Source organism: Cokeromyces recurvatus (genome assembly GCF_025118155.1).
Source record: "Cokeromyces recurvatus strain NRRL 2243 chromosome Unknown BX663scaffold_3, whole genome shotgun sequence".
In the NCBI taxonomy this organism is placed as follows: Eukaryota; Fungi; Mucoromycota; class Mucoromycetes; order Mucorales; family Mucoraceae; genus Cokeromyces; species Cokeromyces recurvatus.
Window position 1 is genome coordinate 1,374,678 of NW_026251389.1, and position 27,048 is coordinate 1,401,725.

Sequence of the window (27,048 nt, forward strand, 5' to 3'; positions counted from 1 at the left end):
GATCGGTTTCCATAGCAACAATTTTAATCTCAGTGTGTTAAATTTGATTGGTTTACATGTTATTTTAATTTAAAGGCGCGAACTGAAGTATTCTTTCTTTCTTTTTTTTTTATATATCTATAATATAGTCTTCTTCATTCATTCATCGTACATAGATCTCTCTCTCTTTCTCTTTTCTACTACAAGTAAAAGCCATTTATACTTAATATTGAAAATGTCACAAACACAAAGCGATGAAGAAGATGCCGGTTTCTTGAAAATTTCTAAGTTAGAGGTAAATAAGCAAGATCAAGTTTATAGATAGGAAAAAAAAAAAAAGAGATAATAATAGGGTTCGATTTAGGAAACTGGAATTTCAGCAACTGATATCAAGAAGTTAAAAGAGGGAGGTTTTTATACAGTTGAGTCTGTTGCTTATGCACCCAAGAAAGCATTACTTGCAATTAAAGGCATTTCGGAAACAAAGGCTGATCGATTACTTGCAGAAGGTAAAAAAAAAAAAAAAAAAAAAAAAAAAAAAAAAAACCTTTAATTACAGTTGAAGCGATCTATTTTTTTATTTCTTTAACTGACCTTTTTTTTTCCTTCCTTTATTAGCTGCTAAAATTGTAAATTTGGGCTTTACAACAGCTATGGATGTGCATCAACGTCGACAGGAAATTGTTACTATTACTACGGGTTCTAGAGAACTCGATCGGATTTTAGGAGGTAACAATTACTTTTAAAAAAAAATGTGTTTTGTTATTGACTTTCAAAAAAAAAAAAAAAAATAGGTGGTATTGAAACAGGATCAATTACAGAACTATTTGGTGAATTTAGAACGGGTAAAAGCCAATTGTGTCATATGTTAGCAGTTACTGCGCAGTTACCAATTAGTATGGGAGGTGGACAAGGTAAATGTCTTTTTATTGATACCGAAAGCACATTTCGACCCAGCCGTATTTTATCAATTGCGGAAAGATTTTCTTTGAATGGTGAAGAGACGCTTGATAATATCGCCTATGCAAGAGCCTACAACACAGATCATCAGACATCACTTCTTGTTCAAGCAGCTGCTATGATGTCAGAAGCTCGATTTTCTGTTTTGATTGTTGATTCAGCCATGGCTTTGTATCGTACAGATTACGCTGGTCGTGGTGAATTAGCAGCTCGTCAAATTCATTTAGCACAGTTTTTGCGACAATTACAACGTTTAGCAGATGAATTTGGTGTGGCTGTTGTGATTACGAACCAAGTAGTAGCTCAAGTTGATGGCGGCGCATCTATGTTTAATCCTGATCCAAAGAAGCCTGCAGGTGGAAATATAATTGCTCATGCCTCATGTACCCGATTATATCTTCGTAAGGGGCGTGGTGAAAATCGTATATGTAAAATATATGATTCACCTTCGTTACCTGAAAATGAATGCACTTTTGCTATTTTAGAAGATGGTATTGGTGATGCTACTGAGTAGTTTTTTTTTTTTCTAATAGAGAGTTAAATATATCACATCTATTATTTTGTATATGTTTTTTTTTATCTATTTACTATATTTATGTGTATTTTTTTTTTCGATTATTTCCAACTTTTTTTTTTTCACCCTTTTATCTTCTATTTCATCGCATTTATTGAATAACATTATAATAATAATAATAAAACCACTCCATTTATATTAAGTGTATACGTAATAGAATGTTAAAAGTACAAAATGACGATGATGATGTTGGGTTTTTAAAAATATCTAGACTGGAGGTAAAGCAGCACATATATACAAATAAATACGTTTATATATATATATATATATATGTGTGTGTATGCATATGTATGACAATTAGGAAGTTGGTATATCAGTAGCCGAGATCAATAAGTTAAAAGAAGGGGGCTTTTATACCGTCGAGTCTGTAGCTTTTTCACCTAGAAAAGCTATAATTGCCATCAAAGGCATTTCAGAAACAAAAGCTGATAAATTATTAACAGCAGGTAATAACATGAAAAGGAAAAAAAAAATTGAAGAATTAAAAAGAAGAAAAAAAACTGATAAATTTTTTTTTCCTTTGTCTATACGCATTTATAGCTAGCAATATGGTAGATTTAGGTTTTACTACAGGGGCAGATATATATCAACATCAGAAAGAAACGATTCATATCACAACAGGCTCAAAAGAATTGAACCATATATTAGGAGGTCTATTTAATTATATTATATAATAGAACTAACACATATGTATATATATTAACATCATACATATATGTATATATGTATGTATTATATAAAATGATATTCTTACATAAAAGGAGGTATTGAAACAGGTACGATTACAGAAGTTTATGGTGAATATAGAACTGGGAAAAGTCAATTATGTCATATGTTAGCCGTAACTTCGCAATTGCCTATTGATATAGGTGGTGGGAATGGCAAGTGCCTTTATGTAGATACAGAGAATACTTTCCGAGCACAACGCATTCTTTCAATTGCTGAACGATTTTCATTAGATGGTGATCAAACGCTGGATAACATTGCCTATGCACATGCTCATAATACAGATCATCTTTTAGAACTCTTAATTCAAGCAGCATCTATCATGTGTCAAACTCGGTTTTCACTTTTAATTGTGGATTCTATTATGGCCTTGTATCGTTCTGAATACATTGGTCGAGGGGAGTTATCAGCTCGTCAAAATCATTTAGCACGCGTCTTACACTTATTAAAACGCTTAGCAGAAGAGTTTGGTCTAGCTGTGATAATAACAAACCAAATGGTAGCACAAGTAGATGGTATGTCTGCCTTTAATCCTGATCCAAAAAAGCCAGCAGGTGGCCATATCATTGCTCATGCATCTTGCACAAGGCTTTATTTGCGTAAAGGACGTGGTGATAATCGAACTTGTAAAGTTATTGATTCGCCATGTTTGCCTGAAATTGAATGTTCCTTTGCCATTTATGAAGATGGGATTAAGGATTCAAGTTACTAATATGTATTGTCCTTGTTGTTTATGTAAATAATCAATAGTAGCTTTTTTTTTTTTCACAAAATAAAGATAAAAAGGTACATACGTCGTTGTTTGAAGACGCCATGTTTATAAAACTCCGCTTATGCTTTATAAAAATAAAAATGTTTAATCGTAATTGTAATCGTGACTGCATTTATCCGTACCCGTATCCGTAACCGCGTTTTATCGAATTTTGTTGTTTTACTTTTGTTTTGTTCAAAATGTCTACTAGTTTTAGCTTGTCTAATTCGTTCAGACCAGGAACAGATCGCATCTCCAAAGAAGTAACCAGAGACTCTGCTGTAGTAAATATTATTACAGGAGCTCTTTTAAACAGAAGATGAATACCTTCCTGAATCAACTGATTGGCAAAACGGCACGTATTCTGATGTTGTTTTGTTGCCAAAATCGATAGATTCTGGTCTCTCACCTATCGTTATAGAGTTTCAGCAAAATGTCAACAAGGAACTCATAAAACGAGAGGTTGGTTATTGTCTTCAGACATACAAAAGATTTGAAGTTGAACCAATTCTCTTAGTTATTTGTATCAAGTCACTTTGCGATACAATAAAAAAGGGTTTGGAATACTGCGTTGATTTACCCTGTTATGCAGCGCCATGTGACTATTGTGCAGATCGTTGCTATATTGTTGATGAAAGTAGCATCAAAAATTATATTTCCAATGAATCAGGTTTGGATTCAAATTTGAATCCATTCGCTGCTTATTGCTTATTTCTTACAACTCAAGCAACATCAATAGATCTAGCTCCAAGAAAAGAAAATGCAACAATGGAAATGCTATATCGTATTTCTCAAAATGTATACGCAAAAATCCTTGAGAAAAATGCAAGTGTGCTCGAGGAGTTAAAGAACTTGAATGATACATATTGCAAACAATATGAAAAGGTTCTGACTCTGTTGGCAGATGACAGTCTTCCAAGGAGCGCAATTAAAGAATATGCTTCACAATCACTACAATATAGCATTGAACAAAAAAGGAAATTTGATAAAATTACTAGCGACAATTACCTTTCTGAGGATGTAGATCTGGACAAAGCTATTGAAATACCAGATACACATGACGAATCTATGGACTTCATAGAAATCTTCAAAAAAGAAAGGGCTGAAAAAGGTTTGAAGATGGACTGGAAGCTCTGCTTGGCAGAAGGAAAGAAGAGGTTTGGTTGGAAGCATAAAAATGGAGAAAGCCTTAGAGTTCAATTTTCTAAAAATAAAAAAATATAAAATATTTCTATGTAGTCACTCTCGTTTATCTTATTTCATAACTATTGTTTCTTATTTGTTGCATATGTTTTAATAAAGGAAGAAACTGTCAGTAGTGTTTTCTGACCTTATTCCTATTATAATTCATATTGATCATATGAAAAAGCACTAAAGAAAATCATTTATATTTGTTTGTGCTTAATAGGCGTAGCTTACTCAGTTATTATACATGATATAACATTTCTTTCTCTAAAATAATAGAAGTAAAGTAGCCACTAGAATATTTCTATCACTGTCTTTTCAGCTTATATGTTTGCGTGCATCTTATGTTCCCTTAGAACTCTGCTAGTGTACTCCTATATGTAATGTCAGCAGTATTCATGCATGTTTGTATATTTAGTAAAGAAGTGCATTTTATAGCGTATAACGTTGTGTCACAATATCCCATTTCTAAATAGAAAAAGCTTCAGTGTAATATAACTATTAGAATATTTGTTTTATAGGAAGTCGATGTCTTATGTGTGTTTAATATCAAACTATCTCCATGAAGAGGCTTAAATAAAGTACGCTATGATTACTAGTAGTTCTGTTTTACTTATTTCTTTTTTTCAACAATATTAACAATCGAAATATTGTAGAGCTTGCTTCCTCTGACACAGTGCGCAAGAGTTTAATAGTTGAATTTGTTACATCCTTGAGTTTCAATCTCACTTCATCATTACTAGAAATATATAACTGAAGTACAGCAAGAGGATCAAGGCTCTGATCAGCATAACTGTTACTATTAATCGCAACCTTCAGAACAAATATATATTTCTTGGCCCAAAAAGCACTGTGTAGCTGCTGCCAATAGGGATTATCACAATTTGTTGAAAGCTTCATTTTAACTGATAGCGAAAATTGACCAGTACATAAAAGAATAAAGTATACTTCACAGTCGTATTTTTTTTTTTTTTTTTTTTTGCTATTTATAAGCAGCATGCAATCGAATGCTTTATTGAATTTGTTTCAATATTATTTTGGACTTCTAAAAAATTGCAGGAAGCTCACTTGTAATTAATTTTTATGGCAAATAAAAAAAAGAAAAGGGTTTTCCATTCCCTTTGTCGACGGCAATGCATGTATATTTATCGTTCCTCCTATCTAATACAGCTTTTGTCACAATCTTGATTACAATTGGACTTGACAATACGCATATCCATTATAGCAACGAAAGGATTAGTTTTTGTTACCAATAATCAACCATATTTGTCTTATTGGGCCACTCATATCCATTGTTTTTTCATTTATGAACAGAAAATCTGAATAAAAAGATTGATAAACATACGAGTTACAGTGGTTATATACTATATAATACAGTTACGGGTAAATGCAGTCATAGTTACGGGTACGGGTACGGGTAAGCATATTGCTAATTCAATAAGGACTTCATTTGGGGTTTTTACATTTAATCGTTACATAATTTACATTTGACATTTCTCAATGAATATTTGTTGTGTATATAATGATGCATTACATAGTATCTTATAATATACATATCAGAGTCATGAAGGACCGAATGATATTATAGTTATTAGTGGTACACTTTATGCATACAAAATTATTTGATTTCAGTTTATAAAGCATTCTTGTGATAAGAAAAATAATATTATAATAAATACTAACGTTACGAGATAATGATAAGCCAAACATAGCGTAAAGAGTTGTTAATGATAAAGACATATATGAATTATAGACTGTACCTATTAGTTATACATACATATTATTGTTATAATGTTATATAAAATACTAATTTATAAATACAATCATATACTATCTATACACTATACAATATACAATATAATGCAATTCATTCAAGAGTACATTGAGGAATGAATATAATATAAAGAAGCTGGTTAGAATATAAATCTATATGTCAAAAGCATCTTCCCTATATTATTCACAAGTATGAATAAACGAGATTTCATTATTTGGTTTCAAGAAAAATAACCGGCTAGATTGAGCACAAATAATTTAATATTTATTAGAGTGAGTAACTGAGGTTAATTCTCAATCAGGGCAAAGACTAGAGCTCAAACAAAATCATTTTATGGGAAATATTCTTCTTTCAAAATATATTCTGCCTTCTTTTGTTACATCTACCATATCAACATTGATATTAAATCGGTATACGATACATTAGATTGATCTCACGTATGGCAAATGCTGCAACGGTTTTTACAACCTGCAATGCTTGGTATACTCTAAAGCCTATTTGATGATGTCCACATTGAAGTCCTGCTGAACAACATGACCTCCTCTCACTTCATCCCAATTACTGGTGTATTACAAGGTTCTGTCTCGTCACCGTTTTTATACTCCATCTATATCAATGAGTTACCAGATCTGCTTAGATCTCAATCACTCGCTCTAGATGATCTTCAAGATGCTACTCAATTTGCTTCAGTAATTACCTCCTTGCTTTACGCCGACAATGTAATATTAATAGCCTCAGCTACTGCAACACCAACATTACTTCGAATTTGTGAAGACCATAGCTACCGTCTAGTCTACCGATGAAGCCCGCCAAAATGTGTTGTTGTTAAACCGCCATCTGATGAACAGTCATACTACCTCTATGATACACCCCTACCAAGTGAAGCATCTTTCAGTTATCTTGGAATTCCAATCAAACCTGGTGGACTTATTGAGACTGCTGTCCCCCATCAACCCCAACACTAAAAAAAGCTAGATCGTCTATGAACTAAATTTCCTCTCTTAGAGTCAATCACAAAGGGTTTAATTGCTTACTCTCAGTACGTTTCTACAGCCAAATAATACGATCACAAATGGAATATGGTCTTGTTATCTGCGCCTTGAATAATAGTCACTTTACAAAACTTGAAGCCTGTCAAAATGAATGCATTCGACGTACTTTTAGTGGTTCAGCTAGATCCTCAGCCAAAGTGATGCTGCACCTAATACAACAACTTTTCAATGACAACCCAGAGCTACTATTCTGCAAGCCAAATACCTTATTCGATCAATGCAGCTACCCGATGATACATTACTGAACAAACTTCTATCTCATCCTCAACTGCCCAACAACCATTCTCAATGGTATAAACTAACAGTCAACCCACTCTGGATAGAATGTGCCCCTATCTTGGACGAACTTGATAAAAGGACTTTCAAACGGCTCTCGTTTGCGCTTTTCAAAAAACTCAACATGATAACCTCTGTTAGGGTTTAAATTCCAACCTTCTTCGTGCATGTTATCCTAATATGATCATCGATCCAATTCTTTGGCTACCTGGTGATATACCTCGTCCATGTCCCTACCATCCTTCTCAAACGTTTAGTCGTACTCATTCTATTAAGTGTCTATCTACATATGCACCGTCGACTCCAAAATGCCAAGAATGGCCATCTACTGAAAAGTTAAAACGCTCACAGGATATGGCTTTCTGGACAATCCGTTAACCAGCTATTTGTATCACTCTACATGAAATAGATTACCTCTTTCATGAAAAGGCTACCTCCAGATCCTCCCTTAGAACCTGGTGCACTACTGGTGAAATGGCTACTCAACTAACAGTGCTAATATCCTTGTACTGTCTCTGAATTTTATCTTACTGATCTTTTTTTTTCCAATTACTTCGTTCCTCTCTAATTCATTATATTTATTTTATCTTTTACACATATACTTTTATCTTTTTCCTTTTTGTCTCTTAAGAGGGTTTTTCTTACTTGTATACTATTAGATCTGACTAGGGCAATACAGCAGATGAAAAATGCTATGTACTCATTTGGTCAAAAAAAATAAAATAAAATAAAATAAAATAAAATAATAATAATAATTATAATAATTCAATTTTTAAACGTATTACTTCCTTCTCTACCCTCGCCAAGTGGAGTTTAAGCAATTTCTGCGCCTTTTCTTTTTTCTTTTCGTTTTTTTCTTTTTCCTTTTCTTTTCTTTTCTTTTCCCCACACCTTCCTCTTACTTTCTATTATACAAATGTTTAGAATAAAAAACTTACAAATTAAATTACCTATTCGCCCTTTGCTTCGACCACGTGTAATTCCACCATGTAGGCCTTCATTTAGAAATACAATTAAAAGCATCTCAACAGCAACAGCATGCATTACTGCTCAGCAACAAAGGGTGCAGTTTTTTTCCAATTTATGGAAAACTTCAGCTGTGATTGGCGCAACAGCTTTAACATATGGATTAACTAATAGTCATGTGTTAGCACTTGAAGCTAATGATCGTAAATATTAAAATAAATGTAAGACAAAAAACAAAAAATCTCTTAATTTTTTTTTATTAGCTATGGGTGATGTTATTTGTCAAGCTATCGTTCAAAACGATTTTAAAACACTGAAAAAGTAAGCCGGAAAAAATAGTAGTGAATAACATGATAGATTTGCTAATTATTGATACATTTTTTTTTTTTTTTTTTTTTTTTTTTTTTTTTTATAGATTGGCAGAGGACCCTAACTTTAGTCCCAATGTTTATCATCGTTATGGGTGGACTCCTTTGGTAAGCTTATAAAAAAAAAGTATACAAATAAATAGAAATATAAATACACTATATTGAACAATTGTATAGCAAGTGGCTGTAATACAAGACAATGAACAAATGGTTAAATTTTTATTAGAGAAAGGAGCAGGTTATATCACCAAAATGTATATAGAAAGAAACAAGACACTCACTCATTTATATATATAGATCCTAACCTTCAAGATCAATATTATCCAAGATCACACCAAGCTGCAAATATTCGTCAAGTTGATTTTTCAGAAGATCTATTACCTTATCGCGATTATCGTGAATATACTGCTCTTCATTATGCAGTTATCATTTGTAACCCTAACATTGTCAAACTCTTATTGGATCATTTGGCAGATCCACTTGTACGAAACTCAAACGGCTTAACTCCCCGAGAATACCTGTACTACGTTGAAAGATTTACAGGAGAACAAAATATAAAAATTGAAGACCTACTGCATAGTAAGTAATAAAGATGGTTAAAACACATGATTTATAGGAAAGCAATACATAACAAAAAAAAAATTAAACTTTTATTGTACAGAAAAGGAATTATCATATCCTAAAGATAAGGCTGAACATGATGAAATCCAACGTAAAGCTCAACTTCAGAAAGAAAAGGAATATCGTAAAAAGCATCCATTAGAAGATGCTTTGAAAGCAAGAATTGTAGGTCAATTAGGTCCTATTTATGCACTTGCAAGTGCTATTCGACGAAAACAAAATGGGTGGCATGATGAGGAACATCCTTTAGTATTTATGTTTTGTGGATCCTCTGGTGTTGGCAAAACAGAGTTAGCAAAAGGTAGAATATATATATGTATATAAAAGAAAAAAAAATAGTATTCATATTATTTATATGTATGTTTATGTATAGCATTGGCACAATATCTTCATGGAAAGCAAATAGATAAAGGATTTATTCGAATTGATATGAGTGAATTCCAACATAAACATGATGTTTCACGATTTATTGGTTCCCCTCCAGGCTATGTTGTAAGAAGTTAAATAATAGTATGCAATTTTTTATTTTTTTGTTATAATTCATATCGTGCAATAGGGTTATGATGAGGGAGGACAATTGACAGAAAAACTTAAAGAATGTAAGATCAATATAAAGAGAAATGCCCGCCCACTCCCCCTTTTTTTTTTCTTTTCTTTTCTTTATTCACACAGATGGTAAATAGGTCCTAACGCAGTTGTATTATTGGATGAAGTAGAAAAGGCACATCCTGATGTGTTAACTATCATGCTTCAATTATTTGATGAAGGACGTATTACAGATGGCAAGGGAACAACAGTTGAATGTAAAGATGCTATTTTTGTTATGACATCCAATCTAGCACAACATGAAATTGCAGATGAAGCAGAACTTTTAAGATTAGAAGCTTCTGTTTCTTCTGATGCACAAACTACAGGTACATCCACAGTTATTGAGCCTACAAACAGCAAAGCATCCCAAAATCTTCAACAAGAGAATCGACAGATCTCTCTTTCCCGACAATTTATTGAACATACAATTTATCCTATTCTCTATAACCATTTCCGTCGTGATGAATTCTTGGGACGTATCAACGAGGTTCTATTCTTCTTGCCGTTTAGTCAAGAAGAATTACGTGAAATCACTTCAAGGGAGCTTTCAAGATGGGCTGAGAAAGCAAGGACACGACATGGTATCACAATGACTTGGGATCCTGATGTAGTTGATGTATTAGCAGATGGTTATAATATCCGTTATGGTGCTCGTAGTATTAAATATGAAGTTGAAAGAAAGGTAGTAAATTTGATTGCAAAGGCCAATGAAAACGATGAAGTATTAGATGGTGGACGTGTTCATGTTGTAGTTGATAAAGGTTTAGATAAGAAGCATCGTATTTGCAAGATTGAGATTCCTGTAAGAGGCGGTGATGATAAGAAAAAATCGGGTGGATGGTTTGGAAGTAAATAAAAAATAAAATAAAATATATACTTGATTTTTGATTATTATTATTATTATTTGCACATGTAAATAACAACTCTATACTATTTTTTACTGTATATAAATAATATAAGAAAGTTACTAAATTGTGAATATATATAAAAAAGTAAATATAGCGTTTATATAAATAAGTAATGATAAAAGATAAGAATGATATATGGTACATATTCTGTGTATACATTAAAAAAATCTTTTTTTTTTTTTGGGAGGGAAGAACTATACAAATTAATATTCTAATAAAGTAATTATTGTTGACGAGCAGCACGTCTAGCACGAACGCCCTCTCTTAAACGATCTAAACATTTTACTGTGTCCTCCCAATTGATACAAGCATCAGTAATGGATTGACCATAATTTAAACGATGAGGCCCCTCTGGAGGGATATCTTGACGACCTTCTTTAAGATTAGATTCAATCATGACGCCAATAATGTTATTACCAGTCTCATAGGCATTTGCTAATTGATGAGCGATATCATCTGCTACAATCGGTTGACGGTTATGATCCTTTGAAGAATTACCATGACTACAATCGATCATGACGATAGGAGGCAATTTATGTTTAGCAAGTTCAGCAGTAGCTGCCTTTACATCTTCTGCGCTATAATTAGGACCTGATTTACCGCCTCGAAGGATAACATGGCATGCATTATTACCAGCGGTTTCAACAATCGCTGAAAGACCCTGTTTAGTAACAGATAAGAAATGATGACCATGACTAGCAGCCTTAATAGCATCCATGGCAACTGTAATACCACCATCTGTACCATTCTTAAATCCCACAGGACATGAAAGTCCAGACGCTAATTCTCTATGAACTTGAGATTCAGTTGTACGTGCACCGATAGCTCCCCAAGAGACAAGATCACCTGTATATTGAGGAGAGATAGTATCTAAGAATTCACATGCAGCAGGAATACCCATTTCATTCTAATATATAGGGTTTTAATATTAAACAAAATTGATTTTTTTTTATACTAAATATTTACCAAATCTAATAATAATTTACGGGCAATACGAAGACCCTTGTTGATCTCATAACTATTATAGATATAAAGCATGATTTTTTTTTAAGAATTTTTTTTTATGCATTTTCAGATTTATGACTTACGTATTATTCAAGTTAGGATCATTAATTAGACCTTTCCATCCTACCGTCGTTCTAGGTTTTTCGAAATAAACACGCATAATAATATGTAAATCGTCCTTTGCAGTGGCAGCATAATCGATTAAACGTTTACCTATATCATGTCAATTTAATAAAGGGGAACCTATATATGCCTCTAAAATCCTATTACCATATTCCAAACCAGCATTCACATCATGAATTGAACAAGGGCCAACGACAACTAATAAACGATCGTCTTTACCACAAATAATATCTTCAGAGCCTTGTCTACCATCTAAAATGGTTTGGGCGGCTTTTAAACTTAAGGGAAGATCTTCCATAAGGATTTGAGGTGGAATCAAAGGTCGAATATGGACAATACGTTTATCATCAAGCTCATTAAGGGCAGTAAAGGCTGTCATAGTGTTATATAAAAAATGTAAGAATAGCTATATAATATAAAAAAAAAATAGAAGAAAGAGAGTGAAAGATCAGAAATAAATAATGTGTGTATGTTATACCGATTTAAAAAGAAAATTTCTTTCGAAAATGTCGGGCTTTAACTAGCTTCAAATGAAAATAATGATACTTCTTGAGTCATAAACAAGTGACTGTTTGAAACAAACCCAAAAAAAAAAGACTAGGATATAAACGATAAGTTGGATAATATGAGAAAAAAAAATAAAATAAAAGAGCTTTTATAATAAAAGTATAAATGCTTAGGTTAGAGGCAATTCTTTGTTTAGTTGATTTATTGATAGCTTTGCCTGCTGAAATAATAGATAGAAGATTGCAACCAGCAAATACATGCTATTGATCTAAATAAATGCATTAAATAGCAGTAGTATTTGAAATGAGTATTTCAAAGAAAACGTCTTTTGAACTACTATTTTATTTTCTTTATTCTTTCTTTATTCTGTAAATAACTTTTAAAAAATGTATCAAATCATTAGATGATGATGTTGTAATTGATATCCAATAGAATTGCTTGCCGATTAAATTTTATCAGATCAATTTATTAGTTAGAACGTATTAATTTCTTTAAAAATTTAAAACTTCAAGAACTAACTACTGATAACTATGAAAAATATTTTTTCTTTGTTTTTATTAAATGTTATGTAGCGTATTATCTTTTAAGCTATAAAGTTACTTTAGAGCCGTGTAGTCACTATTTTACTTGAATTATATCTATAAGATTCCATTATGACTACTTGCCATTATTCTTCTAAACTGGTAGTTTTGCTGTTATCGAAAACATTCATCTGCTAATTCATCATTTGCATTAGCCTATACAAAAGCATTTTATCTGTTCTATCAAAGAATAGATATCTATGTTCTTGTAAAATAAAGGAAAAGAATCTTGGTGCCTGAAATTACTTAAAATTAAAATGTTGCATGACATGTGTTACGGGTACATAGAATTAATGTATTCAAATTAGTACAAATTCTCTCTTTTTGGACAAAAGGAATATAGTATACCCCCCCTCCCTTTTCTATTGCTAACTTTATTTACTAACAATAATACGACATTCTTTACAGCCAGTACGATGGATATTGTCGCCAATTAAAAAATATTTGTGGGCAGTTGAGAAATAATTGTCGCAAACGAAATTTCAATTTGTCGTTTTTATTTTTATTGGGAAAAGCGTATTGTCGCAAAGGGTTTTTTTTTTTTTTTTTTTTTTTTTTTTTTTTTGTAATTTTATTAAAATTTTTTAGAGAGGTTCTTTATATAAACATTTCATAATTTTACTCTTTGATAACATAGCAAGGCCTTCAATGTCACTTGCGTGTACCTGATTGCAAGCGTTAGCAATTCTGCCAGACAAATTTTCCTCGGTCATAAAACGACTGCGTTACAACTTTCCTTTCACTAATGACCAAAACTGCTCAATAGGGTTGAGCTCAGGCGAGTATGGAGGCAAGAGGATGATTTTGTATCCTCTAGCTTTCGAGTTTCCGTCTTATTGGATGACTCTTATGAATAGGACAATTATCCAAAACTAGGTAGTTGCTCTTTAAATTTGGATCGAGATCCATAATATCCAGAAGTTCATTCATAAATTTGATGAAATGAAGGGTAGTTGTGCCTTTGAATATTGGAAGAGCTTCTTCATAAGATGGCTTTATTACTTCCTCTTCGTTATTGCTGGGAGCGGTCCTCTTCCTACCTTTATTATCCTTTCTGCTTTTCTTAGGTTTGGCAGGCGTTTTTTTTTTTTTTTTTTTTTTTTTTTTTTTTTTTTTTTTTTTTGAGAGGATATAACAAAGGTGCCAAAAGGCAGCATTCACTGTGGGGGCTGCGTAAGTATTAAATGACAATAGAAAGAAAGAGAGGAGAGAAAGGAAGTCGTTATTTTCGAAACCTGTTAAAATATATGTAATGGATGCTCACAAAGTTTCTATTATCACTACTGGTGCGCATAAAAGGTAAATTCTTATTCAAGTTCTTAAGTGTTGCTTTCTTTCTTTTTTTTTAAAAAAAAATATACATGTACACAAATATATAATCGACGTTAAATAGTGCAATGTTGGCAAATTGTATAGAAGAAGGTGTAAACCAAATGTGGGCAGTATCAGCAATTCAAATGCATCCTAAAGGCTTAGTTGTATGTGATGAAGAAGCTACAATGGAATTACATGTGAAGGTATTTTTTCTTCTTCTTCAGGTAGAAATCATTGAAGCTAATTACAAGTATATAGACAGTAAAATATTTTAAATCAATTGAACAAGTACATCAATCACTTATTGGAAAAAAAAAAGAAAACTTGAGTTTACAAGGAGAGCTTTTAATATCTCCAGCTAAAACGACTGTTATCAGAGAGAAATGAGCTACTTGTAAGACAAGGATTAAAGAATGAATAGGATTATGTATCAGAAGATGAACTGGATAGAGACGATAGACCTAAGCGAAACAAAAGAAGAAGAAGCTAATGTCTATATATGTTCTTCTTCTTTTAAATACTATTTATCTATATTTACACTTTAATATATGTTATTCATATAATAACGCAGATCGTCTATTCCTTCTTCTTCTTCCTCATACTATTTTGTCCCCTTTTCTGTATTTACGAAATAATTCAAATGCTGAAATTTTAAACATTCATTGCCCCAATTGATCCAACCAGGATAAAGACAACGAGCAAAAAGCTCGACACATACAGGATTCACTTTATCTTCATTTTTACCTAAAAACGAAAGTAAAATATCTTTTCATTGTACAATTTTATTGTAAGTCAATTATGAATTCCATTCTTTAATATAACTTTATACCTTGTAATGGAGGCTTCCTTGAATGTCTAACACTAGGAATACTAACGATAGTATGTGTTTTTGGAATTGAAATGCGTTGTTGCGAATCTTTATATTGAATAGGTCTTCCAATAATTAATTGTTCGTATGGTTTTTTATGAGTTGAATCTATTGGGAAAATACATTCACCTTGTGTTGTTGTCTTTAACCAAATCCATTCACTTATACATTCCAACTGCCATGCAGGAAATAATTTATGGATAATAAAATTCCTAAATTTAGGTTTGTTTGTAACCCAAACGGCTACAATGCAATCCTTTGATAACATCATTTTGGGAATTGGTATAGAAAATAAGTCATAAATATCCTGGGTTGCGTAAGTTGAAGATCTTTGAACTATATAAGAGTTAATAAACAGTCGTATTACTCGATAATAACATACCGCTTTTATTTGGCCAAGGAGGATCCATAACAATTATATCTGCACCACCCAGTTTATCAACTATAAAGAAAAGAGAATAAATCAAGAGTCTCCTCTCTCTCTCTCTCTCTCTTTCTGTTTATTATTACTTACTGTAGGCTGTCAATTGATGCAAACTATTGTTCATTGAACCCATTAGAAATGAAGAATTAGGCGGTATCAAATAAGAAGAAGTGGGTGTCATTTCTAGAAGCTTTACATTAGTTGATCTGTTTATACAAATAATATTAAAAATAGAAAAGATATCCAATTCTTTTGTAACGTTGGAGGTAAATTCAAATTCTTTCATTTTTGTTTGATCTTCATCTTTGTCAGTAAATTTCTGTTGTGCAGCCTCTACCATTTGCTGAATACTTGGAAAATCAATAGTTTCTGTTTCTAATGTATTATAAAGCGATGTAGAAGTGTCTATCCTATTTTTCCAGTGAGCTGGCCAATGGAGAGGTAATTGTTCAAGGCAAGCCATTAATTGGGATCTTAGTGTCTCATGTCTTTTCTTTGTTTCAACATCAGTTACATTACTTGACACATACTCTTCATGTTTATTCTTATTCTTCTTTCTACGTTTTTTATTCGTTGTTAGACTCTCTTCTTTCTCGTCAATGGATAATTTTCTTTTTGCTCGAAAATAAGGTTGAAAGACATCAAATTCTCCTTTCCTTAATTCATAAGGTAAAATTCCTTTTGATAAACACTTTTCTGAATCAATAATGTCAAACATGGAATCAAAGAGAATTGTACAGATAAAAACAACAACTGCCTGATAACATATCCTAGTTCTCCTCTCTAAAATTTTTGAATCCCAGTATAACAATAAAGATTGACATTACCCCCCCACCCTTTTTTACTTTTTTCTTTTTTACTTTATAAACATACATTATGGGACTCTTTTCCTGGTTAAATGATTCAACAAACGAGAAAGAAGTGGAAGGATTGGATAATACAATCCCTGAAAAGACACAATGTTATTATATAGTATGTATACTTTATAGACTAAAGTCAAGTAATAATGCAATACATATCATATAGGAAGGATTTTTAAATTGTTCTTATTTTGCAAATGCCATTCGCATTGGAGATAAATTAACAGAGAAATATCCTAATGTCAAAGTTGATGTCAGTGCCTATATCAAGCAACAATGGAATGAACGTTCAATAGAATTACAAAAGGTAAAAAAGAAAAAAAAAATAATAATAATACTAATAATAATAATCATGTGATTTATTATTAGGAATTTAATACAAATCAAACTTCTTCACCATTTATTTATGAGGGTTGTGATTTAGAAAATCAAAAATTGATAGGTGGATATACAGATTTTGCGAAAAAGGTCCGAACAAATTATAAAATAAGCGTGCCTTTGGATTAAACAACCTCCCTTATTTGTTTACGATTAAAGAAGAAGAAGAAAAAAAATAAGAACCTAAATGTAAACAACACATGGTATGGAATGTGTATTTCTTTATTACTGTCCAGGATAACAGTTCGATATAATAGATTAAGAAACTAAACTAAAAAAAAAAAAAAAAAAAAAAGACCTTTAAGAACGAAAAAAAAAAAAAAAAAAAAAAAAAAAATTGAGGGAAAGAAGTAAAAATATCAATAATTATAGAACATAAATACAAGTCATCTTGATTAACCATTTTATTCCCAAAGGTTACAACTGGAATATCCATGTTCCTTTAAGAATATCTTTGTCATGTCCAATACAATCCCCCCCTTTTTTTGTCCACTAACAGAATAAATATGTTGTCATTTATTTTATCTCTTTTATAAAGTGGTTTTATTCTTTACCATCTTTTTCTTTTCCCCTCTATTCGCTAATGCATTTTAAGTCTAATATCCCGATAATAGCTTAAAATTATTATCTATAAAAAAAAAAAAAAAAAAAAAAAAAAATACTCGAGTTGTATTCTACTAGCAGCAGGCAAAGGGAGGCTTATAACTTGACGTTGAATTGTTTTATAAGGCAAAAAAATAAAAAAAATTTTTTTTTCCTTTTTTGTATTTCATACTGTATTCACAATCACAATTAACAATAATTAGTAGTCACACACATAATTGTATTTATTTACCTAGCAACCAAAAAATTTTTTTTTCTTCTTCTTCTTCTTTAGTTTATACATATTCTAATAAGTAAGTATCTCATTTAATTTATACGTGTATTATTTATTATACGAAGGATGCATAACTTTTTACGTCTTAATCATACGTGTTGATTTTTAAAAAAAAATACTGATTTAATGAGCCTGACGTATAATCAATAATACCTTAAAAGAATTCTTACTGTCAAAGTCATGTTTTACTAATTACTTTTTTATTTTATTTTATTTTTTAGTTGATGTTTATTATTCCTACATCTATTGGAAAAGGATTGCTATGTATTAATTTGTATTTGAATAAAGTTTATTTATTAAAGAAATATTGTTGTTTTTTTGTGATGTGTGTATTCCGAGTTTTATAACGAATTAAGGCTTCTTTTCGCGTATTCAAAAAAAATGTTATTAGTAGTTCTAACATCCTTTTTTTCCTCTTCAAAATATCAATTCCTCTTTTAAAACCACCAAGAAGGGAGTATTGTTGATGGAGGATGGTAATGATTTAATGAAAGCTCCTTTTTAAACTAGAATTAGTTGTCCTCATATACTCTTTATATGAAGACAAGAGCAGAAGTTTGTAAACTGCTGCAAAGCGAGGACACTTGTTTTAGTAAGGAAAACAGTAAAGTGATCAAAGTGGGTAAAACTATCAAGAGCATTGAGAAAAATAACCCCCCTCCCCCCTTAATATTATTTAATGATGTTAAAAGGCCCATCTTAATCAATAAAGACAAGGCGGAAAGTTTTTTTTTGTTGTTGTTAAAATGGATGTAGGGAATCTTTAGTTATTATAACAATATTGATGTACCTAAAATAGGGCCTATGTAATCCTTTTAAAATGTAGCAGTAGTAAATTCAACCTGCTCTTGGTCGAATCTCTTTCTGATATGGGTTTGTCTACTTTTGCAAATCGAGGCTGATGAATACTTCTTTGCACTTTCCGTAGAAGCCGAGTTTATTCACCAAATTAACTGCAAGTAAACGTATTCATGATTCTTTTGAAATGTCCAACATTGTAGAATAGATCATGAGAAGATTTGAAACTCTATGATATACTTTTTACTTTCCCCTTCTTGGCTGCTTATCCATTATCCTGTAATGTTTGACGTATGGATTTAGTTCTATTTAGAAAAAATAAATGCCCTTCTTTTATTTAACATAAAAAATAACAGTGTGGTCAAAGATGGATTTTATTATTTAAAAATGATCGTATTCAGACACTGTAGTGCCTCACAAAACTCGCTAATAAATTTAAAGAAGAAGAAGACCTTACAAAAAGAGCTGGAGAAAGGGTGTTTTAGTTTTGGTAGTGAGCCCTTTATCTTTAAGAAATTCTTCAGGGCACTTTAGTTTATAGAATCCTGACACATTAAAGTAATCAAAAAAAAAAAAAATATTTAAACAAGAAGAATATAATCGTAGTAACATGGGCTTTTATTATACTTCGTTTCTTTATTTAACACCATCAATCCTTCTTTTTTTTTCTTTCTTTCTTATGACATTATTCTCTAGCAAAAAAGATGTATGATGTATCAAACATTGAATTGTGTATGTATATTAAGATTAAATTTTATTTGTTCCTAGTTTATTAGATCATTTACTACTATTGCAAAGAAGGGGGGAAAGGTTGCTTTATTATGTAAATATTTCGTACAACAACACCAAAATACTTTTTCTTCTTCTTCTAAACAAAAATGATTACTGCAAAACAAATAGTGGAACAAAAAAAAAAGTACTTGATATTATAAAAGAAGGCAGGGATAAAGACGTTTAATAATCATTTATTAGATGAACATTCAAAGCAACTTTTAGTACTTTTACTTTATGTCAAAATAAGTTAGTAGTTGTGTCTCCAAAGCAAGTAATCACTTGATCGTGAGATTCTTCTTTATCTACAAAGTTATTTTATACTATGGAGGGGGGGGGCTTTTTTTTCTTGTATATATAAAAAGACAATTACCCTTCATCCGTCTTTCTTTTTTTTTTCCCCCACCGCCTCCCTTTACTTTTAATATAGATAAATGATAACTAAATTATTCCAAAGTAAGCAAAGTCAAAGGATTCTAACAAGAAACTATGTAAGTACAATTGGTATTCGAAGAGAAGATAAAAGTAGATGGGAGCGTCGATCTGCTTTGACACCAGAAACAGTCAAGAAGTTAATTGAAGAGACAGGAACTCAAGTTTATGTTCAACCAAGTACGAAGCGTATCTTTACAGATGCTTCATATGAAAAGGTAAATAATAATAAATCGATATTACATGAATAAATAAATAAATAAATAAAAGGTAGGAGCCGTTGTTACAGACGATCTTACAAAGGCAGATATCATCTTGGGCATCAAAGAAGTACCTGAAAAATCTTTATTAAATGATAAAACCTATCTTTTCTTTTCTCATACTCATAAAGGAAATTTGAAAAATATGCCAATGTTACAAAGCATTCTTGACAAAGTAAAATCAAACTTTATTATTCGTGGGAAATTTTTTTTTTTCATTAACATACATAATAGAAAATTCGTTTAATTGATTATGAATTGTTGAAAGATGAAAGTGGGAAAAGATTAGTTGCATTTGGTGAATTTGCAGGAAAAGCAGGTATAGTTTTCATTCTACATGTCTGCATGTATATATACAAAAAAAAAAAAAAAAAAAAAAAAAAAAAAAGAGGGGAACTTTAATCTGATTTGATTTCTATAGGTATGATTGATATCCTTCACGGTATGGGACATCGCTTTTTAGGATTAGGTTATAGCACACCTTTTATGGTAAAGGAAGGAAAGAAGATAAATCGAGTATGACTGAAACTAAATGTAATTTATTAGTATACTTCTATGGCGCATGGTTATCCAACAATAGCAAATGCAAAAGCTTCTTTACGTCAAATGGGTGATTTTATTAAAAAAGATGGAACACCTAAAGACTTTGGTCCTATAATTTTTGGATTTACTGGATCTGGTAATGTTTCTCAGGTTAGTCTTATAAAAGAAACTATTTTATTTATTTATTTATTTATTTATTTATCTAAAATAAAAAGGGTGCAATGGAAATGTTCAAGGAATTACCACATGAAATAGTTTCTGTTAAAGATCTTCCTTGTTTAGTAAACGATAAAAGTAAATAAAACACCAAAAAAAAACAAGTCAATTTGTATACACATATAATTAACTTTTTATTTTTATTTTTTTTTTTAAAAAAAAAAAAAAAAAAAAAAAAGATCCCAGACTTGATCGATTATATGCAACTCAGTTAAATGCAACAGATTACATTGAATATAAAAAGGATAATAAGCCTTTAAAAGACTTTGAAGATTACTTGATAAATCCACATAAATATCAATCTAATTTTCATGACAAGGTAAATACACAGAATAAAGGGAAGAAATATTATACTCATTTAGTGTTTATTTTTTCTACAAAAAAAAAAAAAAAAAAAAAAAAAAAAGATTGCTCCTTATGTTAACTGTGTGGTTACTGGTGCCTACTGGGATAAAAGATATCCTCGTTTAATGACAAATAAACAGTTATTGGAATTCGAAATGTCAAAAAAATCGGGCATAATTAAGCAAGGAAAAATGATGAGTTTAGGTGATATTGTGTGCGACATAAAGGTCAAAGAGTGAACCTTTTTTTTTTTTTCTTTGTCAATTTTTCTCATATACATCATTTTATAGGGTGCATTTGAATGCTTATCCCATTGTACGAACATAGAAGATGGTTTCTTTTATTATGATGCAATTAACGATATGGAACATAAAAAGTAAGAATTTAGACTTTATTTTATTCTTTTTTACTTAATTATGATTGTATAGTGCTGAAGGCAATGGTGTTCAAATAATGGGTATTGATATACTACCTGCCGAGTTTCCTGTAGAAAGCAGCCAATTATTTAGTGAAAAGCTTTATCCATATATTAAAGAAATGGTATCTTCTATTCTTATTCTTCTTATTCTTATTCAATCCTTAATAATAATAACATAGATAGTTAATACTACATCGAATACTAGTCTTCAAGATTTACCATCTGTATTACAAAATGCTACCATAGCTAATGTGGGAAAATTAACAAAACCTCATGAAGGATTAAAGGAATTCTTACCATCCAAAACTACACCAAATGGAAATGGTAAAAAGACAGTTCTTTTACTAGGTTCAGGTATGGTGGCTGGACCTTTAGTTGAACATTTGGCTAGACGACCTGATGTTAATATAGTTGTTGGTAAAAGAGAGCGAGCGAGAGAGAGAATGTTTATATATTCAAACGTATACTTATTACCATCTATATAGCTAGTAATGTTCTTGAAGAAGCTAAAGCTTTAACAGCGAATTACAATAATGCTGAAACAGCTTTACTAGATATTAATAATCATGGAGAACTATCCAGACTTGTTAGTTTAGCTGATGTTGTAATTAGGTATTATTATTATTATTATTATTTTAACAAAAGCAAAATAATGTCTTTATGTACTTAAATATATATATAAATATATACATATATGTATTTAAAAGTCTTGTTCCTGCATTCTTACATACTCAAGTTGCTAATATTTGTGTTGAACAAAGAAAAGATATGGTAACAGCAAGTTATGTTTCCAAAGAAATGGAAGAACTTGAATCAAGGTAGACACATGGAAATACAAAGTAGACTTTATTAACATTGTAATTTAATATAGAGCAAATAAGGCAGGTATTTTGATTATGAACGAAGTTGGCTTAGATCCTGGTATCGATCATATGTCAGCAATGAAGATTATTGATGAAGCAAAGAACAAAGGAGCAAAAGTAAATATTAATAATAATAATAATAATAAAGAAATGATGATATTCATTCATATATAGATCCAATCTTTTGTATCATGGTGCGGTGGACTCCCTGCCCCTGAAGCGTCCAATGTACCGCTTGGATATAAATTTAGTTGGTCTCCCCGTGGCGTATTGACAGCAAGTGGCAATGATGCTATCTATTGGGCAAATGGAAAGGTATTCTAATGTATATAATTTCATTTAACTTACTAATCACCACATAATAGAAACATACAATATCCGGTAGTCATTTATTAAAGGACCATTTCCCACTTGTACAAACTCCTTTTGCCGGTTTTGTATTTGAAGGGTTAGCAAATAGAAATTCACTAAGCTATGCAGACATTTATGGTTTAGGTGATTTAAAAGAAATGAATACAATGTTTCGAGGCACTTTGAGATACCAGGTAAATCGTAAAACTAAATAATCTACATACATGTATACATGCATACTAACGTGTCCTCCTTATTTTGTCTCTTTCTCTCTTTCTCTCTTATTTTTTTTTAAGGGATATTCTGATCTTTTATATGCTTTTCGTAAGCTGGGATTTTTAGAACAATCAAAACCTATAGCTGATCAATGTAGTAATTGGGTAAAGAAACATATGAAATACACACATGCATGCATGTGTTAAATAGGCTAATCATTATATAAATACATATATCTATATAGTCAAATTACTTTGACCTTATCTTGTCCGGCAAGAGTGATCCTATGACATTAGAAGAGAAGTATCAATGTGTAGCAAACAAGCTAGGTTTACCTAAAGATCATTTCATGGTTCAAAAGACATGGTCTGCTATTCATTATTTCTTATCTACTGAGACTAAGATAAACACTCGACAAGGAACAAGTTCTCTTGATCTCTTTTCAAGTCTTTTAGCAGATAGATTAAAATATGAGAAGGGAGAAAAGAATATGGTTGCAATGCATCATGAATTCGGTATTGTACATCATTCTGGCAAGAAAGTAAATATGAATATGTATATATACATCTTTTGTCATATGTATTTATCCTTTATCTCTTCAATAGGAAATATTAACTTCAACCTTAATCAAGTATGGTAATGAAAAGTTTACAGCTATGGCCGAAACTGTTGGTTTACCTACAGCTATGGCAGTTGAACTCATTTTAGACAATAAGATCCCAGAAAGGGGTATACAAAGACCTACTCAACCTCACGTGTATCTTCCTATTTTAGAACAACTTGAATTAAAAGACATTAAGTTTATTGAAAGTACTCAACCCTTTACTTCTAATAATCAATTAAAGAATGCTACAGGTTCTAATACTTGGTAATAAAATTTATGTTGTTATGACACACACACACACACACACTCTCTCTCTCTCTCTTTCTTTCTTTCTTTCTTTTTTCTTTTTTCTTTTTAGTTGTATAGCACATGGGATATGGATCTTCTAATTAAATATATCCTACAAAGCAGGCCATCATTATTAACTCTATTTATTTTAAAATATGAATATACCAAAACCGAGGTCTGTTATAAAAAGTGGGAACCAATTTAGGGATGTTCTAATTTTGGATAATAAAGTTAAAAAAAAAAAAGTTTCAGAAGGAGGAAGAGAAGGAGAGGGAATTACAATTCACTTTAGAGATGTTAAGGAGATGGTTTAATTAGAAGAAATAACCAACACAGACTGAAGTCTAGTAAACACTTTTTTTTTTTTAAGCATAATACTCACTAAAATGAATAAATAACTCTGTACCTTTTTTTTTATGAGAATGAATAAGACAGAATAGTAGATGCAAAGAGGACAAGACACAATAGATGTTGAACCTTTTTATCTTTTAACACTCACTCATTTTCAGGCAATGCAAAGAATTGCAACTGGATAAATAACAAAAGAAAAAAAAATATATAATGTATAAACAGCTGATCAAAAGGTCTTATTTTTATATAACAAAAATGGTAAAACTATATAATGCCCATAAAATCAGCTCAATTTGATGTGATAGTTGAACGAACTGGTTAAAGATGGACTAAAAAAAAAAATCGAAGAAGAAACTGAATGGAAATATCTTTGAAATATCAAAAAGGGTAAGGAGAAAGTTCTAAACGAGGAGCAAAGGGAGTTTAGGGATGAACTATTATGATGAGAACAAATAATTGATTTAGTTGACAGCTTCTGAAAATTTCAATTTAAAAGAAATCAGTGTTCAAAAATTATAGGGAGGGGGAGGGGGAGGGGGAAAGTTGAATGCAGTTTGTCGTTTAAAAGAGCTACATTTAGATCAGTAGCTCAAAATGATGATGATAAATTGGCCAAGCGACTTGAGCATTGAGTGAAATATGGAGTTTAATGGAAATGATTTAATTTACTAACTGTGAGTTCGTGGGGTGAAATTAGGGTTTAACATATATACAAGACCTCAAAACCTCTATCTGCATGGTCTGTTCGAGGCATACATAATAGCCATTGTGATCACTCCTACAACGAAAGACGTTTCACATTCTGTACTTTCGAACAATTTTAGCAATGGACAGACTGAGTAAAGAGTGCTTTACAAGTCCAAAAAAAAAAGAAAAACTGAAAGAGGGGGAGTAAGAGGAAGTTTGTACATTCCAAAATAGTAAAAGAAAGCAGTAAAAGGAACAACTACAGGTTATCATTTGAAATTTACTTTGAAAACTTTAGATGAAATGAACGAAAATCCATTAATAAAAGACTTGTATATAATTATGGACAACGTCCCTAAACATATTTCAAAAGAAAATTGATGAAATGATTTATAATAAAAACTAAAAAAAAAAAAAGGTGTTTACCTTCCTCCTTACTCTCCTAAACTCAATCCTACTCAACAGTTTTGGTCTGTAGTCAAAAACAAAGCAAAGCGTAGTGAAGATCTGAGAATGCGAATAACAGAAGCTTGTAAGTATGTGCCTACAACGGTCAACTAACTCAAAGCATTTATACGGCATTCTGTTGATCAATTTAATAAATGTCTTAAAGGAGAACCTATTTAGTAGTTTGATTACTGAATGAACATTTTTATACTCTTCATTCACCATTTACCTTTTTGTTTTTCGGAAAACACTATTTGCTTATAAAGTGTTTACTACTATTTTATTTTATTTTTTATTTTTCTTTTTTAAAATTGTCAGTTAACCAGTCTAAATTTTGTTATTTAATAAAGGCAAAATAGACATTTGATGTTATGATTGCTATACTTTATCTATTACTTATTTTATCATTGTGTTTCTATCATGAACAAAGAATAATAAGGGATGTTTTGGAGAAACATTGATATATTTGTTACTTGAAAGCAAATACATTTCCACTCCTTTATTTCTAGTTTATAAATAAAGCTCCATCCTTTTTTTTTGTCTTTTTTTTTTTTTTTTTTTTTTTTTTTTTTTTTTTCATTCTTTCATACAAAGTTTTAATATGTATATTTGTATAGTATTTATAATTTATAATTATCTAATTTCCACAGCCATTGCTATTTCTGGTGGGAGTACAGTCGAAAAATCCCGGCAATATCCATTCTTTGTTACACTAACGAGCCCAACTTTATGTGGTGGAAGTATTATATCGCTAGATCCACCATGGATTTTGACAGCTGCACATTGCATGGAAAGACTTAATATCGAGCATCCAAATGAGTGTGTTGTTGCTTATGGGAACAGACATAGTTCCTTACAAACCTATACAACTGTTAAAAGAGCCATTCCACACCCACTCTATCTATCGACTCAACAACAAGCTCAACACCAAGTCTTTCCAACTGATCGAACTAATTTTATACCCTATGATATCGGTTTATTGGAATTAAATGAGCCACTAGAAGCCAGTCTCTATGTGAACCGTATACCTATCATTTTAGAAAATGAGACTCGTACTGAAGGGCATAGAACAATGGGAATGGGGTATACAGGATATAAAGAGCCTTATGCAGATGTCTTGCAGACAACAGAATGTAATATAATAAATGCTGAATTACTAAAAAACAATAACTTTAATCAAAGTGTTATCTTGGCTACCTCCAATGCATCCTTATGTCACGGAGATTCAGGTAAATATATATATATATATACATATATATCAATTGTTACCCTAAAATACCATATATACATACCTCCTCTTTTTTATTTTTATTTTATTTTTTTTTATTTATTATAATCTTATTAATAGATGATGATAATTATTGTCATTAGGAAGCCCATTAATAGGATATCATGAAAACAAATACTATTTAGAAGGAATTTTAAATAGGATCTTATTTGCCTATGATCCAGAACCAGATGACAGTACGTGTCCATTTCATGAATCCAATTCAAGTCCTTTTATAAATACGTTTGTAAAGCCTTCTATACATCTTCAGTGGATCTTGAATGTGACTCAGTTATCTAAAAATGACCTAACCATCGATCCAGAGGCTTCTAATCATTATGATATCAAGGATTCCAACACCTTTATTTCATCAAGTACATCCCTTTTATTAAAACATGGTTTTTTATCTATCCATTCTCAATCGTTTATCATCATTTTTTTACTCTATTTGTTATCGTAATATTACACTACCCTATCTATCTTTGTACATATATTAGGACTTGTTATACAACAAGTCTTTTTTTTT

At 31.1% G+C, this 27,048-nt stretch overlaps 10 protein-coding genes across 10 annotated transcripts; 8 read left to right on the top strand and 2 right to left on the bottom strand.

Annotated features, from left to right (window-relative positions):
• Window positions 1-93: 93 nt before the first annotated feature.
• On the top strand, window positions 94-1,596 carry BX663DRAFT_497596 (DNA repair protein RAD51). Its single transcript, XM_051525936.1, has 4 exons — window positions 94-274; window positions 344-488; window positions 598-708; window positions 774-1,596. Exons 1-4 carry the CDS (start codon window positions 215-217, stop codon window positions 1,451-1,453), a joined length of 996 nt encoding a protein of 331 aa, XP_051386779.1. The 5' UTR covers window positions 94-214; the 3' UTR covers window positions 1,454-1,596.
• On the top strand, window positions 1,454-2,992 carry BX663DRAFT_497598 (DNA repair protein RAD51). The gene is made up of 4 exons (XM_051525937.1): window positions 1,454-1,731; window positions 1,815-1,959; window positions 2,054-2,164; window positions 2,275-2,992. The coding sequence occupies exons 1-4, from the start codon at window positions 1,672-1,674 to the stop codon at window positions 2,949-2,951; spliced, it is 993 nt and encodes a 330-aa protein (XP_051386780.1). The 5' UTR covers window positions 1,454-1,671; the 3' UTR covers window positions 2,952-2,992.
• Window positions 2,993-3,341: 349 nt separating this feature from the next.
• Window positions 3,342-3,878, top strand: BX663DRAFT_417194 (uncharacterized protein; the record flags this gene model as incomplete). Its single annotated transcript, XM_051522361.1, has 1 exon — window positions 3,342-3,878. A coding segment is annotated over one exon (537 nt), but the record flags the coding sequence as incomplete, so codon positions are not given.
• A 4,185-nt stretch (window positions 3,879-8,063) lies between these two features.
• On the top strand, window positions 8,064-10,700 carry BX663DRAFT_497608 (P-loop containing nucleoside triphosphate hydrolase protein). Its single transcript, XM_051525938.1, has 9 exons — window positions 8,064-8,446; window positions 8,507-8,564; window positions 8,659-8,719; window positions 8,789-8,849; window positions 8,909-9,190; window positions 9,273-9,533; window positions 9,606-9,724; window positions 9,789-9,831; window positions 9,916-10,700. Exons 1-9 carry the CDS (start codon window positions 8,194-8,196, stop codon window positions 10,674-10,676), a joined length of 1,899 nt encoding a protein of 632 aa, XP_051386782.1. The 5' UTR covers window positions 8,064-8,193; the 3' UTR covers window positions 10,677-10,700.
• A 197-nt stretch (window positions 10,701-10,897) lies between these two features.
• Window positions 10,898-12,681, bottom strand: BX663DRAFT_497610 (3-deoxy-7-phosphoheptulonate synthase). The gene is made up of 4 exons (XM_051525939.1): window positions 12,004-12,681; window positions 11,817-11,946; window positions 11,695-11,746; window positions 10,898-11,635 (listed from the first exon to the last, which is right to left on the bottom strand). The coding sequence occupies exons 1-4, from the start codon at window positions 12,233-12,235 to the stop codon at window positions 10,952-10,954; spliced, it is 1,098 nt and encodes a 365-aa protein (XP_051386783.1). The 5' UTR covers window positions 12,236-12,681; the 3' UTR covers window positions 10,898-10,951.
• Window positions 12,682-14,079: 1,398 nt separating this feature from the next.
• BX663DRAFT_205435 (uncharacterized protein) lies at window positions 14,080-14,737 on the top strand. Its single transcript, XM_051521760.1, has 3 exons — window positions 14,080-14,243; window positions 14,338-14,461; window positions 14,517-14,737. Exons 1-3 carry the CDS (start codon window positions 14,197-14,199, stop codon window positions 14,643-14,645), a joined length of 300 nt encoding a protein of 99 aa, XP_051386784.1. The 5' UTR covers window positions 14,080-14,196; the 3' UTR covers window positions 14,646-14,737.
• A 122-nt stretch (window positions 14,738-14,859) lies between these two features.
• On the bottom strand, window positions 14,860-16,268 carry BX663DRAFT_483482 (MT-A70-domain-containing protein; the record flags this gene model as incomplete). The annotated part of the gene is made up of 5 exons (XM_051524496.1): window positions 14,860-15,002; window positions 15,088-15,234; window positions 15,256-15,462; window positions 15,509-15,568; window positions 15,641-16,268. The coding sequence occupies 5 exons, from the start codon at window positions 16,266-16,268 to the stop codon at window positions 14,860-14,862; spliced, it is 1,185 nt and encodes a 394-aa protein (XP_051386785.1).
• A 110-nt stretch (window positions 16,269-16,378) lies between these two features.
• On the top strand, window positions 16,379-17,024 carry BX663DRAFT_497613 (uncharacterized protein). The gene is made up of 3 exons (XM_051525940.1): window positions 16,379-16,522; window positions 16,577-16,717; window positions 16,780-17,024. Exons 1-3 carry the CDS (start codon window positions 16,427-16,429, stop codon window positions 16,915-16,917), a joined length of 375 nt encoding a protein of 124 aa, XP_051386786.1. The 5' UTR covers window positions 16,379-16,426; the 3' UTR covers window positions 16,918-17,024.
• A 2,545-nt stretch (window positions 17,025-19,569) lies between these two features.
• BX663DRAFT_497615 (Saccharopine dehydrogenase-domain-containing protein) lies at window positions 19,570-23,853 on the top strand. Its single transcript, XM_051525941.1, has 19 exons — window positions 19,570-19,884; window positions 19,937-20,101; window positions 20,161-20,245; window positions 20,348-20,415; window positions 20,473-20,619; window positions 20,685-20,763; window positions 20,865-21,004; window positions 21,093-21,257; window positions 21,321-21,406; window positions 21,459-21,570; window positions 21,628-21,865; window positions 21,934-22,060; window positions 22,156-22,266; window positions 22,320-22,428; window positions 22,486-22,626; window positions 22,677-22,856; window positions 22,959-23,042; window positions 23,123-23,419; window positions 23,484-23,853. The coding sequence occupies exons 1-19, from the start codon at window positions 19,669-19,671 to the stop codon at window positions 23,748-23,750; spliced, it is 2,817 nt and encodes a 938-aa protein (XP_051386787.1). The 5' UTR covers window positions 19,570-19,668; the 3' UTR covers window positions 23,751-23,853.
• A 1,993-nt stretch (window positions 23,854-25,846) lies between these two features.
• Window positions 25,847-27,029, top strand: BX663DRAFT_497628 (trypsin-like cysteine/serine peptidase domain-containing protein). Its single transcript, XM_051525942.1, has 2 exons — window positions 25,847-26,484; window positions 26,627-27,029. Exons 1-2 carry the CDS (start codon window positions 25,857-25,859, stop codon window positions 26,980-26,982), a joined length of 984 nt encoding a protein of 327 aa, XP_051386788.1. The 5' UTR covers window positions 25,847-25,856; the 3' UTR covers window positions 26,983-27,029.
• Window positions 27,030-27,048: the final 19 nt, after the last annotated feature.